Here is a 20,917-nt window from a genome sequence, read left to right as displayed (position 1 = left end):
TGTAAAAATAATAATACAATATTTTGTTTTTTCTAATAATAATATTTTTTGTAAAAATAAAATTGTAAAAATAATAACAAAATATTTAGTTTTTTCTAAAAATATTTTTTGTAAAAATAAAATTGTAAAAATAATAATAAAATATTTTGTTTTTTCTAAAAATAATATTTTTGTAAAAAAATATTGTAAAATTGTAAAAATCATAACAACAATAATAAAAATAATGTAAAAAATATTCAAATATTTTGCACTTTGCATTATGATTTTTAAATATTCTACAAAAAGTTGACTTTGCTGTGATGAGTACACTCAGTACTACTACTACACTCAACTACAACACTCAAACAAAGTATATAAAAGTAAAAATAAAAGTTCCTGATAGTAAATGTTGTGTCAAGTATTCAGTACTGCAAATATTAATATTTTACATTACATGTATTTTATTTCCATGTATGTTTTGAATTAACAAGCATTGTAGTCTACTTCCTGCTTCCCAGCATGCTTTGCTAAACTGCTTTGGAAAGAGATAAACGCAAGGTATTAATACTGTATTAGCATTAGCCACTTATGCTAATGCTATATCGAGTACGCACAATGGAAATGATTTAAATTTGTGATTTATTATTATTTAGTTAGATTTATTATTTATATGTCAATTATTTAGTTGACATAAAATTTTGTTTCCGGGTATCTTGTCCACTTCCTGCTTCCCAGCATGCTTTGCTAAACTGCTTTGGAAAGAGATAAACGCAAGGTAATAATATGTAAATTATTTTGTTGACATCAAATTTTGTTTCCGGGTATGTTTTGAATTAACAAGCATTGTAGTCTACTTCCTGCTTCCCAGCATGCTTTGCTAAACTGCTAATACTGTATTAGCATTAGCCACTTATACTAATACTATATTGAGTACACACAATGGAAGGGATTTAAATCCATGCCCCAAACTCTGTTATATAAATATGAAGGTGAAAGACCTCTATGGTTATCGTCACACTTCCTGTTTGTGCCACGCCATTGTAATTAATATGACGCATATTTTGTTTTCTTCTGTAGTTCTATTAAGCAAGTAAGGAAGTGAGGCTTTGGCAGCTACTGGAGAGCGCTGCTTAAATCCTAATTAATAGACGTGCACAGGATTAGCGTTAGCAAGACGGCCGGGGAGTGGCAGGCAGAGCATCAATGCCAGTGTGGAATGTAGACATGTTTGATGCCTGAAGCCCGATGGGGTCTGGAGCCAGCCAGAAAGAAGATTCAGGTCAGAACCATGCGGAGGTAGCATGTAGCTTTGTGTTTGTTTGGATGAATTAGCGTCGGTTTTCATTGACGGGGAGCCTGCGGCGCTAACATCGTTTCATAACATGGCGGCGCATGTATGGCAGTTGATGTGCGGACATGTATTTAGGTACAGTAGCTAGCAGAGAGAAACTATAGGGTTGCTTCCTTCCTTCCAACCTTCCTTCCAACCTTCCTTCCTTCCAACTTTCCTTCCTTCCAACCTTCCTTCCTTCCTTCCAACCTTCCTTCCTTCCAACCTTCCTTCCTTCCTTCCAACCTTCCTTCCTTCCAACCTTCCTTCCTTCCAACCTTCCTTCCTTCCTTCCTTCCAACCTTCCTTCCTTCCAACCTTCCTTCCTGACTGAGCTTCCTTCCTTCCTTCCTGACTGAGCTTCCTTCCTTCCTTCCTTCCTTCCTTCCTTCCTTCCTTCCTTCCTGACTGAGCTTCCTTCCTTCCTTCCAACCTTCCTTCCTTCCAACCTTCCTTCCTTCCAACCTTCCTTCCTGACTGAGCTTCCTTCCTTCCTTCCAACCTTCCTTCCTGACTGAGCTTCTTACTTCCAACCTTCCTTCCTTCCTGACTGAGCTTCCTTCCCTCCTTCCTGACTGAGCTTCCTTCCTTCCTGAGCTTCCTTCCTTCCTTCCTTCCTACCTGACTGAGCTTCCTTCCTTCCTCCCCGGCTGAGCTTCCTTCCAACCTTCCTTCCTTCCAACCTTCCTGACTGAGCTTCCTTCCTTCCTTCCTTCCTGACTGAGCTTGCTTCCTTCCTTCCTTCCTGACTGAGCTTCCTTCCTTCCTTCTTTCCTTTCTTCCTGACTGAGCTTCCTTCCTTCCTTCCTTCCTTCCTTCCAACCTTCCTTCCTCCCTGACTTCCTTCCTTCCTGACTGAGCGTCCTTCCTTCCTTCCTTCCAACCTTCCTTCCTGAGCTTCCTTCCTTCTTTCCTTCCAACCTTCCTTCCTTCCTGACTGAGCTTCCTTCCTTCCTTCCTGACTGAGCTTCCTTCCTTCCTTCCTTCCTTCCTTCCTGACTGAGCTTCCTTCCTTCCTTCCTTCCTTCCTTCCTTCCTTCCTGACTGAGCTTCCTTCCTTCCTTCCTGACTGAGCTTCCTTCCTTCCTTCTTTCCTTTCTTCCTTCCTTCCTGTCTGAGCTTCCTTCTTTCTTTCCTTCCTTCCTGACTGAGCTTCCTTCCTTCCTTCCAACCTTCCTGAGCTTCCTGACTGACTGAGCTTCCTTCCTCCCTGACTTCCTTCCTTCCTGACTGAGCGTCCTTCCTTCCTTCCTTCCTTCCTTCCTTCCAACCTTCCTTCCTGACTGAGCTTCCTTCCCGATTGAGCTTCCTTCCTTCCTTCCTGACATGAGCTTCCTTCCTTCCTTCCTTCCTTGCTTCCAACCTTCTTTCCTTCCAACCTTCCTTCCTTCCAATCTTCCTTCCTTCCTGAGCTTCCTTCCTTCCATCCTGACTGAGCTTCCTTCCTTCCTTCCTTCCAACCTTCCTTCCTAACTGAGCGTCCTTCCTTCCTTCCTTCCTTCCTTCCTTCCAACCTTCCTTCCTTCCTGACTGAGCTTCCTTCCCGATTGAGCTTCTTTCCTGCCTTCCTGACTGAGCTTCCTTCCTTGCTTCCAACCTTCTTTCCTTCCAACCTTCCTTCCTTCCTGACTGAGCGTCCTTCCTTCCTATTTTAAGAACACGTGTCCATCATTGCTGTTCAGTTGAGCATTTATACGCAACAATTAGCAGGGCTTGAACACGATTAAGAAATTAGCACAATCCTATTTGGAAGTCTCCTCCAAACACCCTTCCAGTCATCCGCTGAGGGGCCAATCAAGTTAGCTTACTAAGTTCGATGCCGAAATGACCTTTTATTCCTCCCGCCCGGCAGACGCCGCCCCTTCCTCACAGTCCTCACAGCCCTCGGAGTCCAGCGACTGGTCCTCGCGCCCGCCTACCATTCTCATCACCGCACCGTCACGTGACGACATCTACGCCTCGCCGTCCACGCTGACCATAGCCGATGCCATCAAAGACCGGCGGCCTCCGACGCAGCCGTTTGTTGTCGGGAAGAAATTCATGCCGGATAAATGAGCCAAGATGTCCGCCATGATGGTAAGCGACTTGGACTCGAGTAAAAAATAGAAATGGAGCTTTGGCACATTTGGATCTTAATGAGGTTTTAAGTAGAACTACATAGGGGGGGCCGGGGCAGGGCGGGGGGGGGGGGGGGGTAAATGACCAGTGCCGTTTGACGACCCTGCACACTCTCAAGTCATGCCAGGAACATTGGAAGCCATCAGGACCGCCAAGGTTACATTTTTTTTAATAATTTAATATCCCATGTTTGATGCCCCCTAACAAAGTCTAAACGGGCGGTTTTGTGGCCTCGAAGGAGAGACCAGGTCTTTGGATTTTTTTTGGGGGGGGGGGGGGGGGGGTTCCCGCGGATACCAGCTCTTGGTTATTGTGGTGATTTGGCACCAGTACGGGTCTTATAGAGATAAAAAAACATACATACATATATACATATAGATTAAAAAAACATTCACAATCACATTCATACTTATGGACAATTTAGAGTGGATTATGAAATGCCCGAGCAGGGAATCGAACCCACATGTGGCCAGCGCGCTAACAACTCGCTACGGTTTGATTTAACTGTAATATAAGCTTACACTGACATCTTCACGTGTCATTTATTCAGCGTGTCCAATTAAAAACTATCACTATTTGACAGGAAGTACACACTCCGATACAGTGGATGGCGGTATGCACTTTTAAATCATAATTGCGGCCAAACTACAAAAATAGAAATCACTCCGAGTTATTATTTTATGCATTTATAATTTTATGGAATTTTACGCAACAAAGAAATAAAACGAATCACAATGGGTTAAAAGCGGTAACTGTTTTAACTCCGGGAATGTTTTTGGTTGGCCAACTCTTTTTAATAGTCTGACAACAATGGCGGCGCCCTAGCATGAAGTATTGTTTACTTTAGCGTCGAAACGTTTGAAATAAACCTAAATTTTTGCTTCACTGCTTGGAACAGGTCCTTCGAATTAGCATGGAAGTCGCAGGAGAGGAAGAACCGGAGCCGATAAAGCTCAAATCCATCAAGAATAAAGTATTTACAGTGCCTAAAAATGACAGGGTAAGTGGATTACATATAAGTCTTTGCTTATACGAGTGAACGGTGTCTTAAGTGTGTTCAATTGCTAATATTGCTAATTATAGCTAATAGTATTATTAATACAAGTTAATATTGACACATTGACACACTAAATCTATTGTTGGCAAAGCTGGTTATTTCTGTAGTACGAAGGTGGAATCGAACCCTGGTCTCCTAGCTGCGTGTCCTTCGCATAAACCACTCGCTACCATGCAGCCTGAAGATTTACTTTTGCTTTGACTTTTCACTCATTTTCTACCGCTTCACAGAGATAGCCAAAGGTGGAATCGAACATAGGTTTCCTAGCTGTGTGGCCTGCGCGCTAACCACAAACCACTCGTCCACCGTGCAGCCTGAAGATTAACTTTTGCACAAATATTTGGCTTTGACTTTTCTCCGCACAGAGATGGCCGAGGGTGGAATCGAACCCAGGTATCCTAGCTGTGAGGCCTGCGCGCTAACCACTCGACCACCATGCAGCCTGAAGATTTACTTTTGCTTTGACTTTTGTCAAAATTCGTTCATTCATTTTCTACTGCTTCACTGAGATAGCCAAAGGCGGAATCGAACTTGGGTTTCCTAGCTGTGTGGCCTCCGCGCTAACCACTTGAACACCGTGCAGCCTGAAGATTTACTTTTGCTTTGACTTTTGTCAAAATCCGTTCATTCATTTTCTACCGCTTCACAGAGAGAGCCAAAGGTGGAATCGAACTTAGGTTTCCTAGCTGTGTGGCTTGCGCGCTAACCATTTGTCCACCGTGCAGCCTGAAGATTAACTTTTGCACAAATATTTGGCTTTGACTTTTCTCCGCACAGAGATGGCTGAGGGTGGAATTGAACCCATGTCTCCTAGCTGCGTGTCCTTTGCATAACCCACTCAACCACCGTGCAGCCTGAAGATTAACTTTTGCACAAATATTTGGCTTTGACTTTTCTCCGCACTTCCCCTTTAAATCCCGAGGGTGGAATCGAACCAAGGTCTCCTAGCTGTGTGTCCTTCGCATAAACCACTCGCCTACCGTGCAGCCTAAAGATTTACTTTTTGTCAAAATCCGTTCATTCATTTTCTACTGCTTCACAGCGAGAGCCAAAATTGGAATCGAACTTACGTTTCCTAGCTGTGTGGCCTGCGCGCTAACCACTCGTCCACCGTGCAGCCTGAAGATTAACTTTTGCCAAAATTCGTTCATTCATTTTCTACCGCTTGACAGAGATAGCCAAAGGTGGAATCAAACTTAGGTTTCCTAGCTGTGTGGCCTGCACGCTAACCACTAACCACCGTGCAGCCTGAAGATTAACTTTTGCACAAATATTTGGCTTTGACGTTTTTCTCCGCACAGAGATGGCTGAGGGTGGAATCGAACCCAGAGCTCCTAACTGCGTGTCCTTCGCATGAACCACTCGTCTACCGTGCAGCCTGAAGATTAACTTTTGCTTTGACTTTTGTCAAAATCCGTTCATTCATTTTCTACCGCTTCACAGAGAGAGCCAAAGGTGGAATCGAACCCTGGTCACCTAGCTGTGAGGTCTGCGCGCTAACCACTCGACCACCGTGCCGCCCAGTACATAGTATATACTGTATATATAATACAAAATGTCAGTCTTGTGTATAAAGCTACAAATGTTTAGCCATATCATGAAATTACTTGTGTCCAATGGCACAGCACGTGTATTTCTCGGTAACAATCTGGCTAACTGTTCTAATGGATGCCAGCCTCGGCACACATTGTTGCTAAATCTTCAACCAACTGAAATATCATGAAGAACGATGTAGAAGATGTAGTCACCCATGAAAAATATTTTAGCATGCTAACTCCGCTAGCATGCTAACCCCGCGAGCATGCTAACCCCGCTAGCTTCCATTCACGCTCTAAGATGCCGAGACAGATGGATGAGACCGTTAGCTTTTAGCTGTTAGCTGTTAGCTTTGGTTGTGTTTGACATATGCAGCATTTCCAGTTATATCATTGTTTCCTTTTACAGTTGGGGAGCTGTCGAAGTGTCGGAGAGTTTGAAAAGCTGAACCGAATCGGGGAAGGAACCTACGGCATCGTTTGTAGGTTGACTCGAGACTGGTGGGCAGATCTTGGCCAGGTGAACTTGTTGTCATTCTCCCCTGCAGACCGAGCACGGGACACCAAGTCCCATGAAATCGTAGCTCTGAAGAAGGTTCGCATGGACAAAGAGAAAGATGGTAAGTTGCTACTTCCTGGATTTCGCTAGCATAGCCAATCACGTCTCGTTATGTCTGGATGTAGCCTGGCTAGCATTCCAAATGACACTGTAATGAAAAACTGAAAAAAACTGAAAAACTAGCATGCTATGCTAACTAAGCTAACCCAGCTAGCTTCCATTCATGCTATGTAAGAAAGAATGGCTTCTTCCCATGTTGGCCAGTGTTTTGGATGAGGTTCTGTTGGGGAATTTTATTGACTGTCTGTAGTGGGATTTAAAGGGGAAGTGCACTTTTTTTTTTTTTACCAAAGTTTAATGTTGAAATAACAGCTTAAAGAGATTGGTACACATATACAGTATGTATACCATGTAAAGAAATACATCAAGTATACCGTATAATGTACGTACACATACCAAGCATTCCCAGGTAGATCGGTTGCTAGCTGGACTGAAGGATCTCTGTCTGATCCGTCAGGGATCCCCATCAGCAGCCTGCGGGAGATCACCTTATTGCTGCGACTCAGACATCCCAACATCGTGGAGCTGAAGGAGGTGGTCGTGGGAAGCCATCTTGAAAGGTCAGGAAGGTGGTCCATGGTTGTTTGGTGGTTGGTCTCGGCGCACCCGAAGCGCACCTGAAGCGCACCCGAAGTGCACCCAAAGCGCACGTGAAGTGCACTCAAAGTGCACCCAAAGCGCACCTGAAGTGCACCCAAAGCGCACCTGACGTGCACCCAAAGCGCACCTGAAGTGACTAGACTCGACTTACTTGGGACTACATGACTTGGACTGGGGACTACATGATTTAGACTGGGGACTACATGACTTAGACTGGGGACTAGGCTCGACTTCATTGGGACTACATGACTTTGACTGGGGACTAGACCCATCTTGCTTGGGACTACATGACTTAGACTGGGGACAAGACCCAACTTACTTGGGACTACATGACAGACTGGGGTCAAGACCCAACTTACTTGGGACTACATGACTTAGACTGGGGACTACTTGAGACTACATTATTTAGACCGGGGAGTAGACTCGACTTACTTGGGACTACATGACTTAGACTGGGGACAAGACCCAACTTACTTGGGACTACGTGACTTAGACTGGGGACAAGACCCAACTTACTTGGGACTACATGACTTGGACTGGGGACTACTTGGGACTACATGACTTGGACTGGGGACTAGACTCGACTTCCTTGGGACTATATGACTTTGACTGGGGACTAGACCCATCTTACTTGAGACTACATGATTTAGACTGGGGACTAGACTTGACTTACTTGGGGCTACATGACTTTGACTGGGGACTACATGACTTAGACTGGAGACTAGACCCGTCTTACTTGGGACTACATGACGTCGCAGACATGCTAACTTGCTAACATACTAACTTCTACTTCCTTACTTCTTGACGCGGGCATGAGGGAGATACAGCTCCAATCCAGTTTATATCGATATCAGTTTTGATATCGTTATAGTATCTCACTCTGTGTTTGCCGTCTAGTTTGTTCCTGGTGATGAGCTACTGTGAACAGGACCTGGCCAGCCTGCTGGAGAACATGCAGACTCCTTTCACCGAGGCTCAGGTAGGTCAGTGAAGGCACCATGGCTTCCCACGTGATGATGAAACCTCAGCGTTTCCTTCCATTGTGCCTGCAGGTGAAATGTATCGTCTTGCAGTTGTTGAGAGGTTTGGGGTACCTCCACCACAACTTCATCATACACAGGTGAATAGCGGCCGCCTCATGTGTTCGATTCCCACCTTGACTTAGCCTTCCCAGCAGTCTGGGCTAGCTAATTGACTGTTAAATATGTCTTGCTCAAAAGCTGGTTAGTCAGGTCGTTAGTTAGCATACAGGCTACATATGGTACGCACTACACCGTACTCGCTATACTCGTCAATATACTGCAAAGACTACACACGCTACGTACTACACCGTACTCGCTATATTCATCAATATACTGTAAAGACTACACACGGTACGTACTACACCATACTCGCTATACTCGTCAATATACTGTAAAGACTACATATGCTACGTACTACACCATACTCGCTATACTCATCAATATACTGCAAAGACTACATACGGTACGCACTACACCATACTCGCTATACTCATCAATATACTGCAAAGACTACATATGCTACGTACTACACCATACTCGCTATACTCATCAATATACTGCAAAGACTACATATGCTACGTACTACACCATACTCGCTATACTCATCAATATACTGCAAAGACTACACATGGTACGCACTACACCATACTCGCTATACTCATCAATATTGAAAGGGAGTGGTAAAGAAGGGCAAAGTAACATGTACCACTTCCACATGGGCTGGGAGGAGAAGTTGCCACTCTGATGTTGGCTATGCCGTGGCTGTTAAGATGACGTATTACACAGAACTTGTTGTATTGCAGTACTTTTGTACTAATAACCAACCAGAGTGAGGGAGTGATGTTGAAGTACCAAATGGGGAGGTTGACCCCAAATATGCATACTGATATATTCCATATTATTCTTATGTTCTTATGTTCCATCAGGGACCTGAAGGTGTCCAACCTGCTGATGACAGACAAAGGCTGTGTGAAGATAGGTGAGTCTTCATGGAGGACCTGCATCACGTGTCCCTAGTGGGGCCGCACGTGTCCCTAGTGGAGTCTTACCTCTCACTGGTAGGGCGTACATGTCCCTAGTGGGCCGCACATGTCCCTAGTGGGGCCTTACCTCTCCCTAGTGGGGGCCGTACATGTCCCTCGTGGGGCCGTACATGTCCCTAGTGGGGCCGAACGTGTCCCTAGTGGGGCCGTACGTGTCACTGGTGGGGCCGTACGTGTCACTGGTGGGGCCGTACGTGTCACTGGTGGGGCCGTACGTGTCACTGGTGGGGCCGTACGTGTCACTGGTGGGGCCGTATGTGTCACTGGTGGGGCCGTACGTGTCACTGGTGGGGCCGTGCGTGTCACTGGTGGGGCCGTGCGTGTCACTGGTGGGGCCGTGCGTGTCACTGGTGGGGCCGTGCGTGTCACTGGTGGGGCCGGGCGTGTCCCTAGTGGGGCCGGGCGTGTCCCTAGTGGGGCCTTACCTCTCACTATTGGGGCCGGGCGTGTCCATAGTGGGGCCGGGCGTGTCCCTAGTGGGGTTGTGCATGTCCCGAGTTGGGTCTTACCTCTCACTGGTGGAACGTACATGTCCCTAGTGGGGCCTTACCTCTCACTAGTGGAGCCTTACCTATCACTAGTGGGGCCGTACCTCTCACTAGTGGGGCGTACATGTCCCTCGTGGGCTGTACCGCTCACTAGTGGGGCTTTACCTCTCACTAGTGGGCCGTACATGTCCCTAGTGGGGCCTTACCTCTCACTAGTGGGGCATACATGTCCCTTGTGGGGTCGTATCTCTCACAATGGGGCTGTACATGTCGCTAGTGGGGCCTTACCTCTCACAAGTGGGGCCGTACATGTCACTAGTGGGGCCGTACATGTCACTAGTGGGGCCGTACCTCTCACAAGTGGGGCCGTACATGTCACTAGTGGGGCCTTACCTCTCACAAGTGGGGCCGTACATGTCCCGAGTGGGGCCTTACCTCAGACTAGTGGGGTCGTACATGTCCCTAGTGGGGCCTTACCTCTCACAAGTGGGGCCGTACATGTCCCTAGTGGGGCCTTACCTCATACTAGTGGGGTCGTACATGTCCCTAGTGGGGCCTTACCTCAGACTAGTGGGGTCGTACATGTCCCTAGTGGGGCCTTACCTCTCACAAGTGGGGCCGTACATGTCCCTAGTGGGGCCTTACCTCATACTAGTGGGGTCGTACATGTCCCTAGTGGGGCCGTATCTCTCACAGTGGGGCCGTAGATGTCCCTAGTGGGGCCGTACATGTCAACATGGCGTTTTGATGAAACTACTTATATCATATACATATACCCCCCCCCCCTTCCCTGCAGCTGATTTTGGACTGGCTCGCATGTACGGCATCCCCCAGCAGCCGATGACGCCCCGGGTGGTCACACTGTGGTGAGTGTCTCCTAGCTCCCTTTTCACGTGTCCTCCATGATCATCTCACACCTCGTCCTGATCATCTCCTCCAGGTACAGAGCTCCTGAGCTCCTCCTGGGAAGTAAGACTCAGACCACAGCGCTGGACATGTGGTGGGACTCCATCTTGCCGTGGCGAGCACCCAATACACACGCTTCCACTCACGCCACTTGGTGACGGTGATGTCCTTCTGTCTCAGGGCCGTGGGCTGCATCCTGGCGGAGCTGCTGGCCCACAAACCTCTACTGCCTGGAACATCTGAGATCCAGCAGGTGGACCTCATAGTGCAGCTGCTGGGCACGCCTAACGAAAACATTTGGCCGGTGAGTGGAAACGTTGGTGGGAATCTGGATCTAGATTTAGCCGTACCATGACTTGGGACTACATGACTTTGACCGGGTACTAGACTCGTCTTACTTGGGACTACATGACTTAGACTGGGACTAGACCCGTCTTACTTGGGACTACATGACTTAGACTGGGGACAAGACCTGTCTTACTTGGAACTACATGACTTAGACTGGGGACAAGACCCAGTTTACTTGGGACTACATGATTTAGACTGGGGACTAGACTCAACTTACTTGGGACTACATGACTTGGACTGGGCACTACATGACTTAGGCTGGGGACTGGACCCGTCTTACTTGGTACTACACGACTTAGACTGGGGACGAGACCCGTCTTACTTGGGACTATATGACTTAGACTGGGGACTACATGATTTAGACTGGGGACTAGACCTGTCTTACTTGGGACTACATGACTTAGACTGGGGACAAGACCCAGTTTACTTGGGACTACATGATTTAGACTGGGGACTAGACTCAACTTACTTGGGACTACATGACTTGGACTGGGGACTAGACCCATCTTACTTGGGACGACATGACTTAGACTGGGGACAAGACCCATCTTACTTGGGACTACATGACTTAGACTGGGGACTAGACTCGACTTACTTGGGACTACATGACTTGGACTGGGGACTACATGACTTAGACTGGGGACTAGACTCAACTTACTTGGGACTACATGACTTGGACTGGGGACTAGACCCGTCTTACTTGGGACTACATGACTTAGACTGGGGACTACAAGAGTTACACTGGGGACTAGACTCGAGTTACTTGGGACTACATGACTTGGACTGTGGACTACATGACTTAGACTGGGGACTAGACCCGTATTACTTGGGACTACATGACTTGGACTGGGGACTACATGATTTAGACTGGGGACTACATGATTTAGACTGGGGACTAGACTTGGCTTACTTGGGACTACATGACTTGGAGTGGGGACTATATGACTTAGACTGGGGACTAGACTCGACTTCCTTTGGACTACATGTCTTTGACTGGGGACTAGACCCATCTTACTTGGGACTACATGACTTAGACTGGGGACTACATGACTTGGACTGGGGACTACATGACTTGGACTGGGGACTAGACTCGTCTTACTTGGGACTACATGACTTAGACTGGGGACTAGATGGTAGCCATACCATCATACATGTGTGTGTTTCAGGGTTTTTCTGCCCTGCCTCTGATTGGTCAGTACAGTCTAAGGAAGCAGCCCTACAACAACCTGAAGAATAAATTCACCTGGCTGTCTGAAGCTGGACACAGGTTGCTCAACCTGCTCTTCATGTACAACCCACAGCGCAGGTACACACATGTACACACACGTGTACACACACACATACCTAAGAAGAAGTCGGATTTCCAACAGTCTTTTTCTGTCCAGAGCGACTGCCAAAGATTGTTTAGAGAGTTCCTACTTCAAGGAGAAACCTCTACGTGAGTACAAAAGTCATCCGAGATGTTCCTCAACTCATCTCATCATCTCCGTTCTCCTCCACACCGCTCAGCCTGCGAGCCCGAGCTGATGCCGACCTTCCCTCACCATCGCAACAAACGTGCCGCCTATCCGCCAGAGAGAAACCCCAAACGCACCAAGGTCTGACACCGTGCGGGGACCCCCCGGCCAGCTTCATCCAAGACCAAATCCGTCTTCTTCATGTTGAACCTATCCACATGCTGCTCAATCCGTCTCTATAGAAACCATGCTAACCTTCATCATTCCCACTTAAACGCCTCCGTCATTCCATAAAATAGGAGTCATTCTACATCCTGTAAACCACTTCCTGTTATCTTCAATCCATGTGAAAATAGTACACAAATAAAGCAGTATTACTCATGTATTACGTGTTGTACTTCCATGTTCTGTGTTGTTTAGAGTGGTGTAATAGAACCATAACAATCACAGAAACCACAATCTAGATTTAGAATTGGCCCATATGTGTTGGGGTGGGCGGGGAATAAACAGGAAGTGGGTGTGGTTTACCCGGATATACATTTGTGTCAAATTGACATGGCTTGCTAAATTGCTATAGGCCAGATGCTACAACGGGGGCGGAGCTGATGGGCCTTATAAAGGAAGTAGGGAATATAAAGGAAGACATGACAGCAGTACAACCAATCACAAGAGCTAAAAAGGGCAGCCACGCCCCCCCCCCAGTATGACACATGTTGGGATTCTACCTGGAACCTGGAGCTCCTCACTTGGACTTTGGATCTGATTTGGCTTGACTTGGAACATTTTCACCTGCTGCCAAACTCCCTTGGTCTTTGTTTCTGGGACTTGACTTTGGACGTAGTTTTTCCTTGGGAGAAAACTTCATTATGGACTTCCATCATCCGGGAAGGAAAGTACTGCTAGTTTTCTTTCCAGTCAACCGTGGCCAGTCTAAGTCATGTAGTCCCAAGTAAGTCGAGTCTAGTCCCCAGTCTAAGTCATGTAGTCCCAAGTAAGACGGTTCTAGTCCCGAGTCTAAGTCATGTAGTCCCAAGTAAATCGAGTCTCGTCCTCAGTCTAAGTCATGTAATCCCAAGTAGTCCCCAGTCTAAATCATGTAGTCCCAAGTAAATTGGGTCAAGTCCCCAGTCTAAGTCATGTAGTCCCAAGTAGTCCCCAGTCTAAGTCATGTAATCCCAAGTAGTCCCCAGTCTAAGACATGTAGTCCCAAGTAAATCGAGTCTCGTCCCCAGTCTAAGTCATGTAGTCCCCAGTCTAAGTCATGTAGTCCCAAGTAGTCACCCAGTCTAAGTCATGTAATCCCAAATAAATTGAGTCTAATCCCCAGTCTAAGTCATGTAGTCCCTAGTAAGTTGAGTCTCGTCCCCAGTCTAAGTCATGTCGTCCCTAGTAAGTTGAGTCTAGTCCCCAGTCTAAGTCATGTAGTCCCAAGTAAGACAGGTCTAGTCCCCAGTCTAAATCATGTAGTCCCAAGTAAATTGAGTCTAGTCCCCAGTCTACGTAAGTCATGTAGTCCCTAGTAAGACAGGTCTAGTCCCCAGTCTAAATCATGTAGTCCCCATTCTAAGTCATGTAGTCCCCAGTCTAAGTCCTGTAGTCCCAAGTAAATTTAGTCTAATCCCCAGTCTAAGTCATGTAGTCCCAAGTAAGACGGTTCTAGTCCCCAATCTAAATCATGCAGTCCCAAGTTGTCCCCAGTCTAAGTCATGTGGTGCCAAGTAAGACGGGTCTAGTCCCCGGTCAAAGTTATGTACTCTCAAGTAGTCGCCTGTGGTCCCCAGGGGTCCAGTTTTTACGAGTGGAGCCTCCACATGCGTCCCGCGTCCCTCGAGGTGTGGAAAGACTGCAATGTGGTTAGAATGATGGTTAGCCTGTCATTCATTCTTTCTTTATTGCACAGGAAGTTCCTTCACTCAGCCAGAAAGAAAACTGCATTGATCACCACTGGATATACTCTACTGTGTACTGTATACACCCCGTTACATTACCCCATTACAGTGTAGTGTGTACACTGTAATACATACAAACATCAACGTATGCACAATCATACTCACACCTGGAAAACAATTATTCATCTTTTACACATTATTACTTCATTGATACTGCGTATACCTTGTATACCATATATATGGTTTATACTGTATATACAGTGTATACAGTATATAGAGTATACTGTATATACAGTATATACTGTAAATCAAAGACGTGAGATACATCCTGTATTGAGTCCAAAAACCAGCAATCGTTTTGCTTCAACAGCATCGAAATAAGAGGATAGCAGGAAGAAGAAGATGTAGTACGAGGTATAAGGAAACAGGAGTGAAGGCAAGGAAGGAAAGGTTACAAGATGCTTTCCCTCAGGTTCCCCCTGGAGGTGTCGGACGGCTGGACGGGGATGGATGCTGCCGGCTTCCACGTGTGGAAGTCCAAGAGGGCCTGGTTGAGCTTCTCCATCCAGTCCAGCCTCTCCTGCTTGGTGTCCGCCGAAAACCAACGCCTGAAACGGCACAGTCACTTCGTCACGGTCAACGCGTCAACAACATGACAGGGACGCCCCAGGAGGAGGGGCCACGTGGCTTCAGGACTAGAATCAAATACACCGGCCATCTACAGCACTATAGCAGGGTTAGCATCGTTAGCGCTGCCATCTCAAGTTCCCCATGACGACGGACAGTAAACATGGTTGATGCCGTCTTTGTCCAGTAAACTTTATACTATCTTTCTCACTCTTCACCCCCCGCTATGTAGCCTATCCTCCTCTGTATCTCCACGGGGATCTACGATTGCTGGGCGTAGCGAGGGGGTGCTCAAAGCTAACAGCTGATCCTGAGTGTAAGGACAAGATGGACATCCATAGCTGCACTTGTACTTGCTTAAAGGGGAAGTGTGCTACCAAAGTAGAATGGTTCGATATCCATGCTGTGATCATACATTAACAACGTACGCTGATGCTAACATGTCGTAGTTGTGGTATCTTACTTATGCTAGTTCTGTCGACAACATACTGTTAGCATTCTAAACATGTCTCATACACGTATTAAACATAGTGTTAGCATTCTAAACATGCCTCATCCACGTATTAAACATACTGTTAGCATTCTAAACTTGTCTCATCCACGTATTAAACATACTGTTAGCATTCTAAACTTGTCTCATCCACGTATTAAACGTGGTGTTAGCATTCTAAAATGTCTCATACACGTATTAAACATAGTGTTAGCACTCTAAACATGCCTCATCCACGTATGAAACATAGTGTTAGCATTCTAAACATGTCTCATCCACGTATTAAACATACTGTTAGCATTCTAAACTTGTCTCATCCACGTATTAAACATACCGTTAGCATTCTAAATATGCCTCATCCACGTATTAAACATAGTGTTAGCATTCTAAACTTGTCTCATCCACGTATTAAACATACTGTTAGCATTCTAAACTTGTCTCATTCACGTATTAAACATACCGTTAGCATTCTAAACATGTCTCATCCACGTATTAAACATAGTGTCCGTGTCTTCCAGCACAAGACGTGCGCTCCAGTCCAGTCCAAAAATACTGACTGCAAACCAGCATCTTGTTGAGTCTTGGTAGCCAAAATGGAGAGCTAGCTAGCCAATCTTCCGTCTGTGGATGACGCTGAGACTAGCGGTTAGCCAGATAAATATAGTACTTCATGTTAGCTGCTGTTTTGTTGAGTTTTTTTTTGTCTGGGGTTTAACATCAAGATAGATGTATCCTAATGACAGCATTGTTAGCTAGCTTATATTAACTCATTTTCTCCTGTTATAAAGCCCAGAAAAGGGAAAGAAATATGTGTTTGTGTTTCACAGAAGGATTGGGAATGATGGGAAAACATTGAAGTTGACCATTGAAAATGTCATTGTTGCCTACCTACCAACCTCTACCCCTACCCCTACCTACCCTACCAACCAGCCAGACAACAATAATACCGTCCATGAGGGATTCATCACGACTATTGGCTAATAACTCACTTGCTGAAGGATTCCTGGTTGTCGTCTTGTGGAAGGCTGCTCACCAGCTCAAAGGTGAAAGGTCGAGCGCACGAGTCCCTCTTGACGGGTCGGACGCACCGGTTGGGGGAGCTGGACAGGGAGATGACTCCCTCAGCTTCCTGCAAGAGGGGAAGCTGTGAGACGGGAAGCGTTGAGACGTGGAAACATCGCAGTGATCCCACCTTGCTCTCCTTGTCGTTGGGATGATTCCAGTAATGCAGGGTGCAGCCATCCAGGGTGAAATAGCGGCGATGCCAAACCCCGAATCCACTTAGCAACTCAAACATTGTCTGCAGAGACACAAAGAGGACAAAGGGGTCTCACACGCCTGTGTTCTATGAACGCTCTTGCTGCCCACAGTGTGCTGTGTACTGACCAGGAAGCCTTGGTGCTGCACACAGGAATGGCTCTGGCTGTCTACCTGCAGGTAGATGCTTCCCTCTAAAGGAGACAGAAAGGGCACCTGCAGGGGCACAACGGGACAGGATTACTCCATGGAACATCCACACTACAAAAGCGGACCCATGTATTTCTTTAATATGTGGACATGTTTAGAATGCTAACAGTATGTTTAATACGTTTATGAGACATATTTAGAATGCTAACAGTATGTTTAATACATGTTTAGAATGCTAACAGTATGTTTAATACGTGTATGAGACATGTTTAGAATGCTAATACTATGTTTAATACTACGTGTATGAGACATGTTTAGAATGCTAATACTATGTTTAATACGTGTATGAGACAGGTTTAGAATGCTCATACTATGTTTAATACTACGTGTATGAGACAAGTTTAGAATGCTAACAGCATGTTTAATACGTTTATGAGACATGTTTAGAATGCTAACACTATAATTAATACGTGTGTGAGACATGTTTAGAATGCTAACACTATAATTAATACGTGTGTGAGACATGTTTAGAATGCTAACACTATAATTAATACGTGTGTGAGACATGTTTAGAATGCTAACACTATAATTAATACGTGTATGAGACATGTTTAGAATGCTAACAGTATGTTTAATACATGTATGAGACATGTTTAGAATGCTACCAATAGGTTTAATACGTGTATGAGACATGTTTAGAATGCTACCAGTATGTTTAATACATGTTTAGAATGCTAACAGTATGTTTAATACGTTTATGAGACATGTTTAGAATGCTACCAGTATGTTTAATACATGTTTGGAATGCTAACAGTATGTTTAATACTACATGTATGAGACATGTTTAGAATGCTAACACTATGTTTAATACGTGTATGAGACATGTTTAGAATGCTAACAGTATGTTTAATACATGTATGAGACATGTTTAGAATGCTAACACTATGTTTAATACGTGTATGAGACATGTTTAGAATGCTCATAGTATGTTTAATACATGTATGAGACATTTTTAGAATGCTAACAGTATGTTTAATACATGTATGAGACATTTTTAGAATGCTAACAGTATGTTTAATACGTGTATGAGACATGTTTAGAATGCTAACAGTATGTTTAATACGTGTATGAGACATGTTTAGAATGCTAATAGTATGTTTAATATGTGGAAGATATGTTTAGAATGTTACTACTATGTTTAATACGTGGATGAGACATATTAAAAGGTATTAAAGATAAGGTATTCAGGGATTAAACCTGGATTGTGCTGTGTGATGATAGCCAACTGAAGTGGGTAGAAGGAGGGTCCAATCTAATATTGACAAGCTGTTATTACAAATGTTGATCTGAAATAAGAAGCTACTGATACCTACCTCGAATTAGAAGTTTTTTTTAAATATGGAGGGAACTACTGTACTGTTCACTAAGTGACATGGCTAACATTGCAGTGTCGAGACCTTTTCCTGAAATTCATCTCCCAGGAGCTTCCTGACTTTGCCGTCAAGTTTCATCTGAGCGTGGGAAGCATGGAAAGGAAGGACAGGAAGGGGGAGGGGAAGGGAGACAGGAAGTGACAGACAGGTTACACAGCAGTCACCCACACCCTTGTGCCAAAAGACATCTACATCATGCTAAGTGTGGTTTTGGAGAACCGTGTGGAGGAGGAGGTCTATCCAGGCCCCTGTGGAGCTATTACCTTATCCAAAGCGAACTTTCGGTGTCCCAGAGAGGCTAAAGTGATCTTGTGGGACCCGACCAAAGTAAAGTTACTGGAGCGATGAGTGCTGAAGGCTGGGACAGCAGCAGCTGGAGGCAGAGGGTGAAAAAGCAGTACTTAAACACATATTAAACACTATGTTTAATACGTGGATGAGACATGTTTAGAATGCTAACACTATGTTTAATACGTGCATGAGACATGCTTACAATGCTAACACTGTTTAATACGTGTATGAGACATGTTTGGAATGCTAACAGTATGTTTAATACGTGGATGAGACATGTTTGGAATGCTAACAGTATGTTTAATACATGTTTAGAATGCTAACACTATGTTTAATACGTGTATGAGACATGTTTAGAATGCTAACACTATGTTTAATACGTGTATGAGACATGTTTGGATTGCTAACAGTATGCTTAATACATGTTTAAAATGCTAACAGTATGTTTAATATGTGTATGAGACATTTTAGAATGCTAACCCTATGTTTCATACGTGGATGAGGCATGTTTAGAATGCTAACACTATGTTTAATGCGTGGATGAGACAAGTTTAGAATGCTAACACTATGTTTAATACGTGTATGAGACATGTTTAGAATGCTAACAGTATGTTTAATACGTGTATGAGACATGTTTGGAATGCTAACACTATGTTTAATACGTGGCTGAGACATGTTTAGAATGCTAACAGTATGTTTAATACATGTACGAGACATGTTTACAATGCTAACAGTATGTTTAATACATGTACGAGACATGTTTAGAATGCTAACAGTATGTTTAATACGTGTATGAGACATGTTTAGAATGCTAACACTATGTTTAATACGTGTACGAGACAAGTTTGGAATGCTAACACTATGTTTAATACGTGTACGAGACAAGTTTAGAATGCTAACACTATGTTTAATACGTGTATGAGACATGTTTACAATGCTAACACTGTTTAATACGTGTATGAGACATGTTTACAATGCCAACACTATATTTAATACGTGTATGAGACAAGTTTGGAATGCTAACACTATGTTTAATACGTGTACGAGACATGTTTAGAATGCTAACACTATGTTTAATACGTGGATGAGACATGTTTAGAATGCTAACACTATGTTTAATACGTGTATGAGACATATTTTGAGTGCTAACTCTATGTTTAATACGTGCATGAGACATGTTTAGAATGCTAACACTATGTTTAATACATGTATGAGACATGTTTGGAATGCTAACACTATGTTTAATACGTGTATGAGACATGTTTGGAATGCTAACATGAATATAGCATCCCTATTACGGTAGCACAAACCAAGCAAGAAAATAAATAACTAAAAGGTCCACTTACACGTCAGAGTGCTGCTGGCCTTCTGTTATGATAACAAAACGGAATTAGGCATTAAAAAAAGTAGAGCAGCATATTATTATTCATGCTAGGTACTTACTGTTAGAGTATTGAGAAGCTTTCTCGGCGTCACCTGATAGAAACAGACAATAACAATGACAACCTGCAGTCAAATATTACATAATAATGAGGGTGAAAAAAAACCTCACATACCCGTGACCTGGCGGTGCTACGCTCCATGCCAGTGATGGTCCCCAAAGTGTGGGACTGCACACACACACACACACATATTTGGGTCATATTTGGGCGGTGTAAAATCATGGATATAGCTGCACGCCTTGCATTTTTTTTATTACTTTATTTTATTAATTTTCTTATTTTTTATTTTATTCGGCACGTGACAAAAAAATTATGATAAAAGAATCAGTAATTGTTACATTTGTTCACTTCCTACTTTCCTAATATAGTTAAAAAAATTGTTTGCTTTATTGTATTAATTTGTTAATTTTATTTTTTATTTCATGCGGTACGTGACAAAAATTATGATAAAAAATCAGTAACTGTTACATTTGTTCACTTCCTGCTTTCCTAATACAGTTTAAGTTTTTTAAAACTTTATTTTATTAATTTTTTTATTTTATTTTTTATGTTATTCGGTACGTGACAAAAAAATTATGATAAAATAATCAGTAACTTTTACATTTGTTCACTTCCTGCTTTCCCAATATAGTTACATTTTTTTTTACTTTATTTTATTAAATTTTGTATTTTATTTTATTTTTTTATTTTCACTTCCTTTCACTTCCTTTTATGTTCACTTCCTGCTTTCCTAATATAGTTTAAGTTTTTTTTTTACTTTATTTGATTAATTTTTGTATTTTATTTTATTCGGCACATGACAAAAAATTATGATAAAATAATCAGTAACTATTACA

General features: G+C 44.0%; 2 protein-coding genes across 6 annotated transcripts in view; one reads left to right on the top strand and one right to left on the bottom strand.

The window, feature by feature from the left end:
• Positions 1-1,150: 1,150 nt before the first annotated feature.
• cdk10 (cyclin dependent kinase 10) lies at positions 1,151-12,887 on the top strand. The gene is made up of 15 exons (XM_058087564.1): positions 1,151-1,258; positions 3,162-3,385; positions 4,326-4,427; positions 6,429-6,501; positions 6,568-6,639; positions 7,096-7,198; positions 8,136-8,217; positions 8,291-8,358; positions 9,187-9,239; positions 10,588-10,657; positions 10,732-10,791; positions 10,878-11,001; positions 12,212-12,351; positions 12,431-12,483; positions 12,555-12,887. Exons 2-15 carry the CDS (start codon positions 3,371-3,373, stop codon positions 12,647-12,649), a joined length of 1,110 nt encoding a protein of 369 aa, XP_057943547.1. The 5' UTR covers positions 1,151-1,258; positions 3,162-3,370; the 3' UTR covers positions 12,650-12,887.
• Positions 12,888-14,384: 1,497 nt separating this feature from the next.
• anln2 (anillin, actin binding protein 2) overlaps positions 14,385-20,917 on the bottom strand; it is a 17,540-nt gene continuing 11,007 nt past the window's right edge. For 4 of the 5 annotated variants that reach the window (XM_058087558.1, XM_058087562.1, XM_058087561.1 and 1 more), the window contains 9 exons: positions 20,196-20,249; positions 20,083-20,115; positions 19,986-20,007; positions 18,612-18,721; positions 18,373-18,426; positions 16,895-16,981; positions 16,701-16,808; positions 16,498-16,637; positions 14,385-14,999 (listed from right to left, as the gene is read on the bottom strand). In XM_058087558.1, the coding sequence (XP_057943541.1) occupies positions 14,843-14,999; positions 16,498-16,637; positions 16,701-16,808; positions 16,895-16,981; positions 18,373-18,426; positions 18,612-18,721; positions 19,986-20,007; positions 20,083-20,115; positions 20,196-20,249 (765 nt within the window). In that variant the 3' untranslated portion in view covers positions 14,385-14,842. The remainder of the gene's footprint in view (positions 15,000-16,497; positions 16,638-16,700; positions 16,809-16,894; positions 16,982-18,372; positions 18,427-18,611; positions 18,722-19,985; positions 20,008-20,082; positions 20,116-20,195; positions 20,250-20,917) is intronic. The other variant, XM_058087559.1, reaches the window with a different exon arrangement.

Source organism: Doryrhamphus excisus, chromosome 11 (genome assembly GCF_030265055.1).
Source record: "Doryrhamphus excisus isolate RoL2022-K1 chromosome 11, RoL_Dexc_1.0, whole genome shotgun sequence".
In the NCBI taxonomy this organism is placed as follows: domain Eukaryota; kingdom Metazoa; phylum Chordata; class Actinopteri; order Syngnathiformes; family Syngnathidae; genus Doryrhamphus; species Doryrhamphus excisus.
Note: the sequence above shows the minus strand (reverse complement) of the source record. Positions and strands in the feature narration are given on the sequence as shown.